This window comes from Alosa sapidissima, chromosome 9 (genome assembly GCF_018492685.1).
Source record: "Alosa sapidissima isolate fAloSap1 chromosome 9, fAloSap1.pri, whole genome shotgun sequence".
Lineage (NCBI taxonomy): Eukaryota > Metazoa > Chordata > Actinopteri > Clupeiformes > Clupeidae > Alosa > Alosa sapidissima.
Genome location: NC_055965.1, coordinates 6,673,324 through 6,691,836, shown reverse-complemented (window position 1 = coordinate 6,691,836; position 18,513 = coordinate 6,673,324). Strand labels below are relative to the sequence as shown.

At 48.5% G+C, this 18,513-nt stretch overlaps 1 protein-coding gene and 1 non-coding gene across 2 annotated transcripts in view; one reads left to right on the top strand and one right to left on the bottom strand.

Annotated features, from left to right (window-relative positions):
* Positions 1-361: 361 nt before the first annotated feature.
* trnas-aga lies at positions 362-443 on the bottom strand. Its single transcript has one exon. It is a non-coding gene; the product is annotated as a tRNA-Ser (tRNA).
* A 688-nt stretch (positions 444-1,131) lies between these two features.
* LOC121718245 (nucleosome-remodeling factor subunit BPTF-like) overlaps positions 1,132-18,513 on the top strand; it is a 43,331-nt gene continuing 25,949 nt past the window's right edge. The window contains exons 1-10 of the mRNA XM_042103179.1: positions 1,132-1,956; positions 5,385-6,207; positions 7,734-7,954; positions 11,026-11,196; positions 11,825-12,022; positions 14,300-14,476; positions 15,087-15,247; positions 15,303-15,314; positions 16,477-16,853; positions 17,061-17,192. Of these exons, the coding sequence (XP_041959113.1) occupies positions 1,485-1,956; positions 5,385-6,207; positions 7,734-7,954; positions 11,026-11,196; positions 11,825-12,022; positions 14,300-14,476; positions 15,087-15,247; positions 15,303-15,314; positions 16,477-16,853; positions 17,061-17,192 (2,744 nt within the window). The 5' untranslated portion in view covers positions 1,132-1,484. The remainder of the gene's footprint in view (positions 1,957-5,384; positions 6,208-7,733; positions 7,955-11,025; positions 11,197-11,824; positions 12,023-14,299; positions 14,477-15,086; positions 15,248-15,302; positions 15,315-16,476; positions 16,854-17,060; positions 17,193-18,513) is intronic.

Here is an 18,513-nt window from a genome sequence, read left to right as displayed (position 1 = left end):
TCCTTCATAACAGTTGTGAAACTGCTTGCACCAGTAGGCCTAGCTATAAGCCTTTGCATTGTTGACAAGCAAATAACATAAAGTGTTGCCTGAATATAGGTCCGCATTTGTGAACGAATGTGTATGTTGGCTAGGTGGTTAAGTTTCTGTGGCAGTGGTGAAATTGCCTGCGTAAGGCCATCAAGTCGCTTATCGATTACACATGTAGGACTGTAGGCTATAATACACTGTTAGTAGATACACTTATGTATTACACTTCGGTTACATTGTGAAGCCAACAGCGATGTTTACACTTTTTTTCTGTTGAAACTTTTTACTTGACTTAGCGCGTGTATTATGCTCTGTTTTCCGAAAAAGCATTCGTTGTCGGCAGGATTCGAACCTGCGCGGGGAGACCCCAATGGATTTCTAGTCCATCGCCTTAACCACTCGGCCACGACAACTCGGTACTCGATTCTCTGTACTGATTTTTTTTAAATTCGAAATTTTTGTGATTTTGAACACGAAATATTAGCCTAATAAGTTTATTATGTGCGCACAAAATTACAAATGGCATATAGCAAGAACTTCAGTCATAACTGATTGGCATGTAGGCTACACCCATTTCACCTGCCAATTTATTTTTCACAATAGTAATGCTGCCTATTGAAAATCTGCACACAAAACCGAAGATAAGTTCTTCAGGTATTGGCCGACGAGAACAAACTAAGGCTAATGTTGATATCAGTGTCAGATCAAATTAACTACTTTAATTTTTTTTTACAAAACAGACACCAATTTTAAGATTCAAATAAGACATAACGAGCATGGCAATTTTACGCAGATTGAATAATTTAGTATAGGTTACAGCAACATCTGTGCATTGCATAACCACCATATTATCTTCAAACACTAAATGTAGTTACCATGTGGGCCAACACTTTACTCCTATTCATTCTGCACCAAAACCTGTGACCTATGTTCAACTTGAACTGTGTGAACGTAAATATTTTCAGCCTTTTCCCTGGCTTGCATCGTCTTTGAAACGATCCCAAGCACATGCATACTCAGACGTGCGCTTTGATATTTTTAAGCTCGCGCCAGTGTAATCAATCGATGGATACGTGATAACTGAACTCTGACTGCCAAATGAACGTAAATAAACCGTATCGTGTCTACTATGCTTTCTAATTTTGTGAACTAACATGGTATTCGCATCTATTGTAGAGTACGTCACGTGACCTCCATAGAGGGCCTGCTGAGTGTTTTCAGTACAGGGAGAGAGAGGAAGAAAAATGGCGACTGTAGGCGACCCGGAGCGGGACGCCGGCCATTCGGTTTGAGCATTTTCCCGTTAATTTAGACCGGGGATTTACGGGACTCCTGCAGACTAATCAAAGCAAGTTAGACGTTTGAAAGCTACCTGTTTTGTCTCCATTGCGTGTGCTGGAAGCGTGCGAAAACTGAAAATAGAAATAATACATTATCTAAGCTAGCTTGCTATAATGAGAGGGAGAAGAGGCAGGCCGCCCAAACAGGCACTGATGGGGGAGCCATCCCCCGCGCCAGTCCGCGGTTTGAGACCCAGGCGGGGAATGCGTGGAAGAGGTCGAGGAACACCAGATATAGAAGGAATGCCTCCAAGAAGAGGGAATTATCATTCTTCGAGGGGCCGAAGAAAATTTGGAGCTACATCGCGGGGTAGAGGAAGAGGCAGAGGCTCGAGAGGTGGCCGCGGAGGTAGAGGGAGACGGCCAGCCAGCAAGATTGTGTATGATGACCATGAGAGTGATGAGGAGGATGCCGTGAGTTTAAGATCGGACGATGATGAGTATTTGCGGGGAAACCCTCTGTCGGACGACGAAAGGGCCTTTGATGATGGCTCCGATTATCAGGAGGAAATACCAGACGAAGATGATGCTAGTTACTGCACGGAGAGCAGTTTTAGGAGTCATAGTACATACGGCAGCACTCCAGGTACGTTGCTGCTAGCTAACTAGCTAGCTAACTAGCTTAATGCTTAATTAAGTCATGGAAGTGTGGGAGTGATGCATACACCCAGGAGTCTTAATAAAACTTACTTAACTGTTATACACAAGTGTACATGGTGCGAAGTAAGTTAAGCTGCATTGTTCAAAATGGAGCTTGCTCGCAGAAACAGGCCTCTTTGTTTATTGAGATCCGGTGATGTATCGCGCACTTCTACCATCGTGTCGTCGATTGTTTACAAATAGTAGATCATCATTCACATCCAAAAAGCACACGTTTTTGTATAATTTATTAGTAGACATTTCACAGGTGCGGTTTCTGTTATTATAACATTACGTAACGTTAACGCTAATTGTTTTTAGACATGGCAGTATTCACTTAAAGGTAGCTTTCGGCCGATCAACTTTAGCCATCCATTCATTCAAATGCTCTGGGCATATTTCCCCTTTTCCATTTGCAGTGAAATATGTCAGAATTCCAGCAGTTTTGTAAGGGTTCTTGTGAGTGTATAGGTATATAACGACAATGTGCTAACGTAGCTAGCAGCATTTGCAGTACATCTCCACGATGCGGATATACCCACAAGATGAATGGAATTAAGTTAGTTCCATTAACTTGTAAAAGAGTTAGCTTACCCTGTCCAGTTTCTCATTTTGATGACCAGTTTCAAATAACAAGTCACTCTCTCTTGTGATTGACAGTGGGCATAATTGTAATGAATTGCAGTCATTTTTGTAAGGTTACTCAACTTAATTAATGCTACGAAAGGCTCTCAAGTTAGCAAAAGGCAATTGACAGCACGGCTTTGTTTTGAAAATGGCGCTCCTGTTCCACCTGTTGCGTGAGGCATTCATTATCCCACATCATTGATTACGTTAGATATAGAAAAATATTATCACTAACAAAGTTAACTTCGTGAGGCAGATGTTTATTTTTTGCTGCAATGATTCATTCGGTTTGAACATTACTAACAAAGACAGGAGGAATTTGAGCTTTTCTTTTTTTGATGTTGCATTCTAGTGCCTTTATCAAATGGCCATACAGATCACTTGTTGAGAATGGATTTTTGCTGCAATCACCAGCTGCATCACATTTTGTAATGTATTGTAATGTGAATGTACACAATTGTAATGTGAATTCTATCCCTATTTCTGAATTTAACATTGAGGTGGATAGATAGATAGATAGATAGATAGATAGATAGATACTTTATTGATCCCCAAGGGGAAATTCAAGGTCTCAATAGCAAACAGACATCACACACACATTCACTAACAACTGAAAAACACAACTAAGCAATAAGGACAGTAGAAGAAAAAGAATATACTAAAATAAAAATTATACTAAATAACACTAAATCTAAATCAAGTCTAAAAACGGTATCCACATAGTTATAGTACAATTTTATTTCGTGTTGGAAGGAGGCAATCATGTTTAAATGTGAGCTGGGATGTTCGTTCCTTAGTCCTGTATGTCAGGTATGAGTGTTTGACCCAGCAGTAGTTTAGGAGAAAGGGAGAGCCCATGCACTCAGAGAGGACATGCAGGCAGAAAATACACTATGTGGGAAGAACAAAGGCTGAGAGCTTGCGTACTCTAACACTTCACATGAGACTCACCTTTCCAAGAGATGGGACTTATTTGCCATTCATGTTCACAGTTCAGCCAGCCAGTGACTGCTACTGTTTTTATCTTCATGCTGAAGGTGTGATTTTTTTTTTCTTCTGGTTAATCGGGCACCATTAATCTTTTTATTTGGAACAAAATCCTAGTGGTTGTCCAACATGTGGAATGGGTAAAGCACCAGCTGCCAGCTCAGCCTATTTACATTTTTGGACCCCAAGCGAAGGGATCTGCATACATAAAGACATTGACTTAAATTCAGCTTAGTTCACAGCATGATTTTCACAAAGGCAGCAAGCTTTTAGCTATGCAAGCTAGTTTTGTTTGAGATGAATTCTCAGGTGGTAAGAGTTGTATCTAGGGATTACCAGTAACAGTCCCGTGACAGTCCTATTACTTGTTACCAAAAAGAGCAAAACTCATTTTCGGTCAGAGTGAAACTGATTGAAGCAGATGAGACACCAAGGGTTTATTTGTGAACCATCACCTGCTTCTGCAGTCTTCAGTTTCAGATACACAAACTCCTCAGTGTTTCCTCAGTAGTGCTAGGCCTGAAACCTTATTTCTTCTGGGTCACAGAGGACTACACCCACACACACACAGACACACACACACACACACACACACACACAGCACTCAGATGTGCTTGGATTGTTTTGGTCATGGACAGTTCATTCCAGTAGGACTATAAGGCCTTTTTAATGCTTTCCCTACAGTGAGCAGGGAAAAAAACATAGCTGGATGGCATCTGAAGGTGTTTTCTTTAGCTTCTCCCCTTTTTTTCTTGAGTGGTTATGTAATAGAGCGCAGATAGACAAATACCGTGTTTTTAAAAAGGCTCGCGAGTAGCGGGGTGACCTATTTCACTCCAATAAGGATCAGGTTCACCCTCCGCGCTCAGAATGTGAGACTAGGCCGCCTGGTAGGTACATGTTGTGGGTCTCCCGCACATGTCCTAATCGTGGATTATGCCGCTGACCAATAAGTGTCCCTTGCTGTGAAAGCCTGTATTGAGAGGCAAGCGATTCATTGGCTCAGCGGGGTGCACTTTGTGTCCATGGGCCAAACTTTAACCTGGCAGGGCCAGCACACTGAACGGCCTTTGTGGAACTAATGAAGAACTGGACATGAATGTTTGTCTTCATTTTCGATTAGTCCTCCAGACAGGGTATCTCTCGTGTAATTGTGTAAAAACGTAGTTTACTAAATAAAGGTTGTGGTTTGCTCAGTGTACTGACTGTACTGGAATGAAATGATGTTTTAGCATGTAATTGGGTTGTTATATGAAGATTGTTGCTGGCCGTCCAAGTAGCCTGCCTAGAACTGTGGCGCTATTAAAGAGCCTAGAGATTAATAGGATTATGTCCTCTTTCCTATTTAGTGATGTATCAGTTGGTAATGTCCAGAATTCAGTGTAATCTGTAATTAATCTATCGGAAAATGACATATGGTGGCATTCATTCAATTTCTAGTGTACATTGCCTTCCAAGTGCAAAGTATTGCCTAACAAAATTTCCATATAGTTATCTGATGTTTTTACTTGTTGCTGGACTAAGCCTAACTCTCCAGTGATGAGGTCTTAAGCAGCCATGTGAAAAATGGAACCACTTATGGTTCTTTTGAGCATGTGTGTGTCTGGGAAATTGCTTAACATAAAACAGTTGAAGGCAGTTGATGGTAAATATTTATACATTGCCTTGCATTGCCTTGAGTGTGTCTTTTCTTACAGATGTTTGAGTCTAGTGCACAAGCAGATGTTAATGTTTCTTCTGCCCCGTTTCTCCCCTCTTCAGGTAGGAGGAGGCCGCGTGCTCGCCGGCCCCGATCACCCATCTTTGAGGAGAAGGAGATCCCGCAGTTGGAGCTCCCTAAGTCGTCGGACGACCTGCTGATCCCCCCCGAGCAGATGCTGAACGTGGCCGCCGTCTACGAGGTCCTGCGCAACTTCAGCACGGTGCTGCGCCTGTCGCCGTTCCGCTTCGAGGACTTCAGCGCGGCGCTGGCGGGCCAGGAGCAGTGCACGCTGATCGCCGAGACGCACATCGCGCTGCTCAAGGCAATCCTGCGCGAGGAGGACTCGTCCAACACCACGTTCGGCCCCGCCGACCTCAAGGACAGCGTCAACTCCACGCTCTACTTCATCGACGGCATGACGTGGCCCGAGGTGGTGCGCGCCTACTGCGAGAGCGACCCCGAGTACCAGCACGTGCTGCCTGTGCAGGAGGGCGAGGAGTACCCCTTCGAGCCGCTCGAGTCCAAGGTCAAGGTGCTCCAGTTCCTGGTGGACCAGTTCCTGACCACCAACCTGGCGCGCGAGGAGCTCATGTCCGAGGGCGTGGTGACGTACGACGACCACTGCCGCGTGTGCCACAAGCTGGGCGACCTGCTCTGCTGCGAGACCTGCTCGGCCGTCTACCACCTGGAGTGCGTCAAGCCGCCGCTGGTGGAGGTGCCTGAGGACGAGTGGCAGTGCGAGGTGTGCGTGGCGCACCAGGTGCCTGGCGTCGGCGACAGCGTCACCGAGGCGCAGAAGAGCCGGCCCTACATCCGCCAGGAGCCCATCGGTTACGACCGACACCGCAGGAAGTACTGGTTCCTCAACCGCCGTGTAGTTGTGTAAGTAGCAGCACCAGGAGAGTAGTCTGTACTGTACTGTCAGTGATTCATATGGTGGTCTGTGCCTAAGGGTGACTCATTCACTATCAGTGATTCATACGGTTGTTACTCCCAGGATTCAATCATCAACATGCATTATAATATGTATTTGTGATCCTTACACAGGAACTGAATGGTGTTCATTCAGTGGCATTGGCATGACCAAATGCAAATATAGGAAAACTGATGAGGTTGTGGTTATCAAAATGGAAGGCAAAAAAGACAAAGTATGAGAATTAAATGAGCATAGGTGGTAATGGTAATAGAAAAGTCAAATTGGTACTAAATATTGTATAGTCCAATGTAAAACTGTACTGATTTATATGGACTGCATTAATCATAATGGTTTCATACTATAATAATCTCTGAAACCCATTCCGAAAAACATCCATATTCTACTAAGTCAGAGTTACCGTTATTAAACATTATTGGCTTGTCAGACTGGCATGTCTCACTACTTAATGTGAAAATAAGCCATCAGTTCACCATTTCTTCAGTATCTCCCCAGCTGTGAGACCAGTCACCGAAATCACTTGCTATCTGAAACTGCATTTGCATCATGTCCGAGAATGAAAATCTCAACTCCATTGTTGCAAAGTGATTTCTCGGCGCTCGATCAAATTCCACTTAAGACGGCATCAGATGTCGCGGCAAGCGCCCGGTAATGTTTCAGACACGTGTGTGTGGGGGGGGAAGACAACTCTTGCTAGCCATCAAGCATTTCACTCTTATTAAGTAGGTCAAATCAAGTTACATCCCGCCTAGCCAGACGGCTAATTGAACCCTACTTTTAGACGTGGACGTGCACATGTGGTTATGTGTCCTCCGGGTCAGATCTAACTTCCTCCTATAGATCAACTTCCCCTCAGTATTTGGCTGCGGCCCCAAACGAACACACCTGCGTCTGACATTCGCTCAGTCCCAAATGACTCTGGGAGATGAGTCACTAATGCAGGCGGGGCTGTAACTAAGCGTGGTGGAGATGGGTGCATGTGCAGACAGAGGAATGAGCCCCTGGGGATCCATGAATAGTCCTGTGCTTTGGCCTATTGGGACTTGAGCACATTAGCGCCAGAATACATCATTTTGTTCAGGCCTTTGGTGTTCCCATGAGTATTAAGTTCAAACCATTAGTCTGTGCCACTATAAATAATATAAGTAAAATATTCGAAAGTTAGAGCTATGGGTGTGGGGGGTGAATGAGGAGGGCAAATTACAAATTGCTTGTTTATGACTCCTGAAATGCACATAAAATCCCATTCAAAGTTTGTGTGGTTCTCCAGATACTTCTAATCACTTTTGATGCCCAGTATGGGTTGATGTAGGTAGATAGATCCGATCGATATCCGATCGACAGCCTAGGTTGGCCTAAAAACTTTGCAGCTTCTCTGACCGCCCTCACAGGCAAGCTCGCCCGCCCTTGGCCTGGTCTCTCCTGGTAGCCCCAACACTAACCCTCTCCTCCGTCCGATCCCCCTGATCTCTAGCGAGGAGGACGGCGAGCACGAGAACAAGTCCATCTGGTATTACAGCACGCGGGTGCAGCTGGCCGAGCTGATGGAGACCCTGGACAAGAGCTACTGGGAGAGCGAGCTGTACGCCGCGCTGGAGGAGATGCACCCCGAGATCCAGTCGCACATGGACATCACGGAGGACCTGACCAACAAGGCCCGCACCAACAACAAGGCTTACCTCACCGCTGCCAACGGTAAGGGCCTGTCCTTGCCATGTGTGGAGTGTAAAGAGTAGAGTACGTGACCACTGCACAGAAAATTAATTAAATATAGGTGAGAAAAAGACATTTCAAGCAAAACTATAGCTATTCATAAGATCTTGGATGTGCTTTTTGGTGTTGCATCTTCTCATCTTGCAAACAAGAATCAAATCCAGGTAGAGTTTCAGGTGTTGTGTGTCTCAGTGTCAGTAACATCAATACAATGTAGACAAGCTAGAGTTTCGTCAAAAACTGGAGACTACTGTAGGTCTGAGTTTATGTTGTTTTATGATGTTGGAGGTGTTGAGTGTCTTGGTCTTGAATTACACACTTACGGAAAAAAAGTAGATAGGACACTCTGGCTCAGTGTATTTCTCGAGTGACGTTCAGCTGAACTTTTTTTAGCCCTTAATTTCTCCTGATGCATCTGTTGTCCCACTCCTGTCAATTGGCAACACTGCAGCTTGCCATTAGTTTTTATCCGCTTCATTAAGCTAACCTATTAAGTGTCTCAAATGACCCTTGGCAGAACTGCTTGGTGTTATGAACACATTTTCTGCCTGTTGCGGCTAATGGGAACCTCGCATCCGGTGATGACTTTAGTTAACACCCTTGATGAGGGAAATTGAGCATCCTTATAAATGAGGAGACGTCGAGTTCATTGTAGTTCTGGTGCTCTGGGTTGGAGAGGTGAGAAGCTGAGCAGAACGAGTAGAGCAGAGCAAGTCTAGACCTCCACTTCAGAGAGGAGAGGAGAGGAGCACAAAGCCAGCCATTGTGAACATCAAGACATGAGGATTCTTTTGACAGCCTGCACCCGAGAGAATGAGAGCCATATCTGTTCTAGAGCTTCGCACTTCCTTAGATTCCTCAGTGATGCTTGGTACTATTATAGGATGATCTAACAGGCACATTCCTTGCATTGTATTGGGTGTAGTCTCTCTCTCTCTCTCTCTCTCTCTCTCTCTCTCTCTCTCTCTCTCTCTCTCTCTCTCTCTCTCTCTCTCTCTCTCTCTCTCTCTCCTCTCTCTCTCTCCCTCTTTATCTCTCTATCTCCTTTTCTCCCTCTCTTTGTGGCGTGTACATGTCTTTCTGTGCCTCATTCTCTCCTGTCTTTCACACACACACACACTCCCTTTTCTGTCGGCCCGTTCGTTCCCGCTAGTATCCGTCTCTTGTCACAATCTCCATGTGATGACCAATCATCATCTTCCAATTTTGCTCTCGGTGTCGGCTGATTGCTTACCGCCCACCCGCCAGGCTATTGTGCTCCTCCTGCAGATAGTGAAGGCAATTGTTTTGCCAATTCTTGACACGAATACAGACACACACACACACACACACAGAGGGAGAGAGGGAGAGGAAGTCATTTCTCATGTGTGCGTATCTGCCGCTCGGCAGGGTCTTCTCTCCCTCGTGTTTTGTTTGCACTGGCCTTATCATTAACTTGGCTGCCTTTCCTTCCCTCCTCCCTGCCTCGGTCTGATAATCACCTCTCCACTTCCCCTCCCCCGCTCCCAACCCACCCACTCACCCTATAGTGGCATACCACCGCCACCACCACCACCGCCACCGCCACCTCCACCAGCCCTGGTGTCCCCTCCCCCATCTGCCTCCACACGGCCACACAGACCCTCTTATACTGCTGCATGTGTGCACCTCCTGTTGGCTGGGTCATGTCAGGTGGCTTTATTTTGTAGATATGTGGAGTTTTTTTTCTCCTTATTTTTTATGTGGTTGTAGGTGTGTGTGTGGTTGTGTGGTTGTGGGGGATGAGTTGGTTGGCATTGTGGGCAGGATCAAGCAGCTTGGCCAAGCAGCTTTAAGGGCTGATGAGGGGCCAAGGAGAGAGGAGAAAGGCACTGGCAACACAGAGTGGACGAGACGTCAGAACTGAGAGGGACAGACAGAGTGAGAGTGTGTTGCAGAGACCAACTAAAGTGTCTACAGAGCACCAGTTAGCCTGGGTCTGAATTACAGTTTCAGAAGCAGGAGAAGAAAAGGAGGGAGAGGGAGAGAGAGGAAGGGAGGGAGAAAGAAAGAGAGGGAGGGAGGGAAGGAGAGGGATGTTATGGCCCAGTCCCAGGTCCCCTGGTTGTCCTGCCCTTCCCACTGGCCTGTGCCAAGTAAAGTCCGCCTCAAGCCAAGGCTGCCCATAAGTGGCCGCATTGTGCTGCCCACTGAGAGTCCAGAGGGCACCGGGTGCAGGGAGAGATGGGGGGGCTGCACCTGAATTCCCCCTCCCCCCAAAGAGACAAACAGGAGGGGCTTTCTAAGACAACGCACACAGGGACACTCTTATAATGGGGAGTGCGTTGTCAGTACTTACATTCAGCTTTGATCTGGGCTGAATACTTGCCTCATTACTTAGGAGGGAACATGCTTATCTCCCTAACCAGGACATTGTCCATAGTAGAGGCCTCTGCCTACAGTGTATGGGATGCATGTTTGATGAGAAGTGATTTGACATTAGACTAACCACGCAGATCTTAACACTGTTTGAAAACCTGTACTGGACTTCATGTTTTGCTCCAGAATGACTTCACGTTCGAGGGTTTAAATGGGGATAGCGGTAACTTCTGAATGGACTTTCACATTGCTATGTGAGGTTACAATGAATATCTGCGCGCATTGGTTTGTGCCAAATCTGCGACTGTGAAATATTTCCCCCAGTTTCCTCTGACACACTGACGATGGTGTGTGTGTGTGTCTATATGTCTTTTTTTTTTCAAGGACATGGTTTGGATAGAACATGTTTGATTTGTGTCTGACAGGTGAGAGCAAGCTGTGAAAGGTGTTCATGCGTTCATGTGTGTTTGTTTGTGTGTGTGTGACCTGATGTATGCCAACACAAACATGTGTATGAAGACCATTGAAGACCAGGCTTGTGAGATCTGAGCATTCTGGAGTTCTGCTCCCCCACCCCCTCCCATCATTATGCACTGAATGTCTTTATCCAGTCCCTAGGATGCGACTCAAAATTAATGGCACCATCTTTTAACACGGACGTGTCTCTCATCTGGTTGTCATTTTTTCTTTCTTTTCTTTTCTCATCCTTTCTTCAGAGGAGATTCTGGACCGACTCAAGGCCCGCCAGGAGGAGGAGGAGAAGCGACGGAACGCTTTGGAGGAAGAGAGGAACAAGAAGGACGAAAAACCTGAGCAGTCCCCCGAGTCACTAAAAGGCGAGAAGTCTACCTCAGGACCCACAGGCACTGAGGAGGCCACCCCAGGAGGTAATGTAGCATTACACTGCTCATAATGTAGCATTACACTGCTCATAATGTAGCATTACACTGCTCATAATGTTGCATTACACTGCTCATAATGTAGCATTACACTGCTCATAATGTTGCATTACACTGCTCATAATGTTGGATTTGCCCTTTTACTTACAAAACTGTGTCCTTCTAGGTGTTTACATGGGTAATGTTTCTTTGGATGTTTCATGATATGTGCAGAATTTAAATACCTGTTTATTTGAAATCACTTAATGTGATCCTAAAGGCTTGTCTTTCAACTTTCACTTAATAGTATAAGCGCAATTGGGTATTGTCCTTCTGATTGTTGCTTTATCTAACGCTATTAGTATTGTTTATAGTGTGTATAGTTTGTGAAGACAGAAGCAGTATCATGACCTAAAATACAAATGGTAGGTATGGAAGAAGCTTGATTTCTTGTAGTAAAGAAATCCCTCTTCAATTCCTATGCATTAACAACTTCCAGTCCAATGCCTTCCAGGTTCTATGCGTTGTTCAGAATGCTGGTCCTATTAAATGTGTGAGTGGAGGCGCTGGATGTAAGACTGACAGCTGTCAGCCCTGATTTCCTCCGTCTGATTTGAGGTCAAATGTTCCTCTGTAGCAGAGTCGCCCTCTGCTGGTCCGGAGGCCAGTGGCAGCCCTGAGGCCCTGAAGCCCCCCGACTCGCCCTCCGCGGACCCGTCCCTCCCCTCCACCAGGGCTCCGAGTCCTGCCGCAGAGGCTCCCGACGGGCCCCCTGGCTCGGGGGAGATGGGGGACGAGGGCCCTGACAGCTCTGCGGAGGTGCCAGAGCCAGCAGGTACAATCCTGTTCACGGGGCCCCCCCCCTCTCCATCTGTCATGCAAAAACGAGCCTGCACTTGCCCAAGCACAACAACTGACTCAGGGCCAGCATCTCCCAGCCCACACAAGCCTGCCTGGTGTTGGACTCTCTGGTGCTGAGCTGGTTCTGGATCAGCTGCTGTGGGCCTCAGGCATGCGAGGGCTCCTTCATCCCTTCCATCCACCTGTCCTTCCATCCCTCCATCCATCCATTCTCTCAGTGTGTGGGTGTTTCCCCCTCCTCCAGCTTCCCTGCCTTGCTGGGCTCCCCGCTCACTGTTCTCTCTCTGTCTCTCCCCCTCCATGCATCCTCCCATTCTTCTCTCTCGTTGAGTTCTGTTGCTTTGGAGCCCCTCTGCTCCCCTTGCATCTCCAGCAGCAGCAGCAGCAGTAAACATCTGAAGGCTTCCTGCAGTTTCTTTCTGGGCCCTTCCTTTCCCTCCAAGGCCCAGCAAGCTCCCTCTGTTCAGTTTCCATCCTCTTCTCTCTCAGGAGCCTTTTTCGCTAATGGCCCTTCGAGCGTAACTGGACAGCACCCCCTGTCTTGCCTGCTGTGTGGGGAGATGCACCCAGTGGTAGCTTCAAGCTTGCTCTGTCTGATTGCGTCATCTCAAACCCCAATCAACCCCTGCCGTGTAAACACTCCGCTTTGCTGTGACCGGAGCTTTCACGCCACTGAGCCACTACTGTATGGCTGTCTGACCCCACAGCTTTCCGCTTGTTTGTTTGTTTGTTTGTTTGTTTGTTTGTTTGTTTTTGTTTGGCTGTAAGCCTCAGTAGGGGTGTGGAGAGGCCAGAGGGAGTAAAGAGTGCAGCATCTCATTGGGGATATAAACATGGAGCTTCATTCTAGCAGACACACAAGATCATAACAAGGAATGTCTCGTGTACAGGGATGCTGCTTCAGCTCCTTTCCTTAAATGGAGTTATGTAAAGAGTGGAGGCATGTTAATGACCGTTAGGAGGCCCGTGTGAGGGGAGTTGAATACTTCACATTTATAATTAGTCATTTGGCAAATTATGTTACTTTACATTTAGAATTAATCATTTGGCAAATGATGTTAAGTCAGTGTGATGTACGAGTAAGCCATGGTGTAGTGCGGGTGTTTTAATAATAGAGTATCATGACACATTCATTTAAATGTGAGTTGGTGGTGGAGTTATAAAATGGCTGTAGAAATAAGACAACCAAAAGTGAGGCCTGCTGCTCTAGAAACAATAAGTAGAACTTGTGTTAGGATATAGCGGGCGGTGTTCTCTGATGGGGAATGGCTGGCCAATGCCTGCTGCACGTGCACACACAAGTGTAATGAGATAAACAGCAGCACTGGTGTGGTGTGAGGCCTTATGTAACGGTTCCATCAGCGGCAAAGCCGCCTCCCGGGAGAGGATTGTCCTGACGAGGCCCAGAGCCCTCAGTGCTCCTCCTCGACCCTTAATGGGAAATGGAGCCGGATCTGAAGTGAGGCCGAAGCTCTTCTCCCCAGAGGAGGAACCAAGGGACGTGACCTTCAGCTCTCGGGCTGTTGGCAGTGCTGTAGAACCGCTATGTGTTGCTGCAGAACGGTTCTGTGGGTGTCCGTGAGAGCCATGGAGCGACGTGTCCCTGGCTTAGAAAAGTATGCCGCTTTTAGCAGGATTACGTTTCCGCATTGAATTAAATTGAATTGCTCAGAAGATCCCATTGTATTTATAATTGGAGGCCAGATTTCCGCCTACCTCTATTTCAAACAGCTCTGTGTAAAGGCCTTTAGGAATATATGAATTTACTGTCAAAAGTGGGAATCACATGTTCACAATCTGCTGGGTTGAAGTTTCCCTCCAATTTTGCCCGGCAAGTCGACTGCTGACGGCCACAAGAGGGCGCTGTTGGCTAGCATATAACTCTCATGGCTGTGCCTCTCCGCCGTTGTCAGCGTCACAGCGGTGTCCATCCCCTATCCCTGGTCATTTTAGCCCAGTGTTGTGTTTCGTCATCTGTGCCACTGTGTCTGCTGGCCGGCAGCATGTTTCCGTCTCTCGTAAGCGTTTGAGCAGACTGTTTTGCGCTTGGTGTGGCTTTGTGCGAAAAAAATCTGGTTGCTCTTTGCTTATGTTTTTGTTTTTTGTTTCCAAACAAAGAAATTACATTTCACTGTTTTTCATTTAATTTTAGTGTGAGTGATCTTTTGATTTGCAAAAAGCTGTTTTGTTGTAAGAAATATGACTCAGTCCCCTATTACCCACCCCACCCACCCTCCTCCCTCTCTTGCAGACAAGGCTGCGGAGTCCAAGCCTGCATCTCAGCCAGGCGAGGGGGGGTCTCCGGCCAGCAGCCAGCCCCCCCACACGGCTGACGAGAACAGCAACAGCAGCCAGTTCTCCATCTCCGGAGGCCCCAGGAGCCAGGAGGAGTGTGACGCGGCCGACAAGTCCGGCCAGGACGCCACAGGTCAGCCAGTCAGTCAGTCACAGTCGCGCGCGGGCTGTTTACTCCCCTACCTCCCACTTAAGTCTCACCATTACATTATTCCATAAGCAACTTGGGGGTTTCTTTCCCAAACCGTCTGGTCCTCTGCATAACACGGAGAACTGCTTTGATATTAGATGATTACTACCTGAGGTCTCAGCTGACCACTCCATTTCACCCACATAGTTCTACTACTACTACACCCATGGAAAAAATGTTTTGATTGGTGTGCTGAATCGCTCAAACCTCACAGACTCTTAGCCACATGAAGAAACCTCTGTTTACCTGAATTTCTGTGTACCCTCCATTTGGCACTGAAGTCTTCCACTGGAGCCTTTCACCACTCTCTGAGGCATTCAGGCCTTTTGAGTTTGATTGAGAGTGTGTGTGTGTGTGTGTGTGTGTGTGTGTGTGTGTGTGTGTGTGTGTGTGTGTGTGGCCTTTTGAGTTGTAGATACCAGTATTCTTATTTATTTGGATGGGGACTCAAATCACAGGTGTTCTTAAAGTCCATTCAATGTGTGTGCGAGTGGAACTATGGCCACTCACCTGTGTGTGTGTGTGTGTGTGTGTGTGTGTGTGTTTCCGACAGCAGCAGACGGGAAGGAGAAGGCGAACGGCGAGGCGGGTGGACCAGTGAAGGGCCCCCCAACGCGCATGGTGACGCGCCTGAGGAACCCCGAAAGCAAGCTGAGCCAGCTGAAGAGCCAGCAGGCGGCCGCGGCCGACCACGACACCAAGAAGGGCTACAAGGAGGTAAGGGGATCACATGCGCGCGCACACACACACACACACACAGGGCTACAAGGACGGCAAGGAGGTGAGGGGATTATACACACACACACACATACACACACACATATACACCTATACACACATACACAGGGCTATAAGGACGTGAGGGGATCACATACACACACAGGGCTACAAGGAGGTGAGGGGATCACATGCGCGCGCACACACACACACACACATACACGTACACGTACACATACACACACACACAGGGCTACAAGGACGTGAGGGGATCACACACACACAGGGCTACAAGGAGGTGAGGGGATCACACACACACACACACACAGGGCTACAAGGAGGTGAGGAGATCACACACACACACACACAGGGCTACAAGGAGGTGAGGGGATCACACACACACACACACACACAGGGCTACAAGGAGGTGAGGAGATCACACACACACACACACAGGGCTACAAGGAGGTGAGGAGATCTCACACACACACACACACACACACACAGGGCTACAAGGAGGTGAGGAGATCTCACACCCACACACACACACACACAGGGCTACAAGGAGGTGAGGAGACACACACACACACACACACACACACACACACACACACAGGGCTACAAGGAGGTGAGGAGATCACACACACACACACACACACACACACACACACACAGGGCTACAAGGAGGTGAGGGGATCACACACACACACACACACACACACACAGGGCTACAAGGAGGTGAGGGGGATCACACACACACACACACACACACACACACAGGGCTACAAGGAGGTGAGGAGACACACACACACACACACACACACACACACAGGGCTACAAGGAGGTGAGGAGATCACACACACACACACACAGGGCTACAAGGAGGTGAGGGGATCACACACACACACACACACACACACACACAGGGCTTCAAGGAGGTGAGGAGATTACCCAAATAGACACACACATAGGACTTTCTGTCTTATGCACACACACAGTTCAGTATAGTCAACTGTGCTTACAACAAAGGTATGTCTGTGGTCACTAGAGTGGAGCTGTGATGCAGTGCATGAGTGATGGTCAGGAGAGAAACACTCTGGTGGCTTCCTTAGAGATGCTGTTGTGTGTTCACAGTGTCCATGTTGTGTGCTGCTGCTGCTGTTGCTACACAATGTTGTGGCGGCCATTCTCACTCGCCCTCCCCCCCCCCCCCCCCCCCCCTACAGATCCTGCTAGCGACCCCCGGCGGTGACCTCGCCCGTGTGAGCACGCGTGGCGGCAGCGCGGCGTCGGGCCGAGAGCTGGCGTCCAAGGGCGCCCTGAGCCACTTCTTCAAGCTGGGCCAGGAGGGCAAGTACCGCGTCTACCACAACCAGTACAGCGGCAACACGCTGGCCCTCAACAAGCACCAGCACCGCGAGGACCACGACAAGCGCCGCCACCTGGCGCACAAGTTCTGCATGACGCCCGCCGGCGACTTCAAGTGGAACGGCTCGGTGCACGGCTCCAAGGCGCTGACCGTGTCCACGCTGCGGCTGACCATCATCCAGCTGGAGAACAACATCCCCGCGCCCTTCCTGCACCCCAACTGGGCCTCCCACAGGTACGGGGCAGTCGGGGACAAGAGGTGGGTCCGGGACGTGCGTCTCCTCAGGGTTCTAACAGGGGTCAACAGGGGTCAAACTGTATAGGGTCACTCTGTCCTGTTGTGTTCCTCAGGGTTCAAACAAGTTGGAGGACACCGGTTACAGTGTGAAAGTGTGTTTTATTTCTTTGACCCCATCATTGCCCGTGTGGCTGCCTGTTGCAGGTCGAACTGGTGCAAGGCCGTGCAGATGTGCAGTAAGGCGCGGGAGTTCGCCCTGGCGCTGGCCATCCTGGAGTGCGCCATCAAACCGGTGGCCATGCTGCCCATATGGAAGGACTCCCTGGGACACACCAGGCAAGTGTGTGTCTGTGCGTGCGTGTGTGTGTGTGCGTGTGTGCGCCTGCCTGTGTGTGTGTCTGTGTGTGTGTCTGTGCGTGTCTGCCTGTGTGTGTGTGCGTGCGTGCGTGTGTGTTTGTGTGCCTGCCTGTGTGTGTGTGCCTGCCTGTGTGTCTGTGCGTGCGTGCGTGTGTGTGTGCCTGCCTGTGTGTGTGCCTGCCTGTGTGTCTGTGCGTGCGTGCGTGTGTGTGTGCCTGCCTGTGTGTGTGTCTGTGCGTGCGTGCGTGTGTGTGTGCCTGCCTGTGTGTGCGTGCGTGCGTGCGTGTGTGTTTGTGTGCGCCTATGTGCGAGTTGATGCGTACACAAATATGTGGTTGTAGTGAGCTGTTATGAATTCTTTTCTGGGTACATGCTCCTAAATTCACTATGAAATCGTTTTTTAAAAACTACAACAGACAGCTAGTCCTCCATCTGACGTACACAGACAGAAAATAAAACTTGTGCGTGCAGAGCGTGCGCTTTGGTTGCACATACTTCCTGGTTTGTGGCGTGACCGCTCTTCCTCCCCACTCCTCCCGGGCTCCGCGGTTTGTGTGTGTGTGTGTGTGTGTGCGCGTGTGTGCGCTCTCTTACGGCCCACTACTCGGCCGTCACGCTGAGCGCAGCGCCAGCCGCCCGGTCCACTCCGGCCCGGCGCTCTCGTGGCCCGGGGGCTGTGGGGCTGTTTGCGGAGCGGAGTGTGGAGGGAGCCCCACGCCCCTCGGACGCCATCAAAGGCCAGCTTGTGTTGTAAGCTAATATTTGTGCAGTGGCCACCGCCTGCCCCTCAGATTTTTTTTCTTCATCTTCCTCCTCCTCCTCCTCCTCCCGCTTTCTCTCCATCTGTATGTGTCTTTGCCCATCTCCCTTTCAGAGTCTTGCATGTGGTCTGTCTGTCTGTCTCTGCCCTTGCTCCTGCCCCCATCTCTTTCATTCATTCCCCCTCTCTCGTTCTTCAGGCTTTGTCCTGCTCTCTCTTTCTCTCTCTCTCTCTCTCTCTCTCTCTCTCTCTCTCTCTCTCTCTCTCTCTCTCTCTCTCTCTCTCTCTCTCCCCATCTCTCTCTGTCTCTCCCTCCACCACTCCCATTGCCTCTCCTCATTCTCCTTTCTGTGTGTGCCCCTGACCACATCTTCCTCTCTTAAGGCAGGGATTATGCCTCAATGATGAGAGAGGGCTTCCTGGCATGAGGAAGTGTGTGTGTGTGTGTGTGTGTGTGTGTGTGTGTATCTGTATGGGTAATATAGCACCTTGCTTTTCTTCCAAGGCCCACCAAAAGCCTCAGTGCTGTTATCTCTGGAG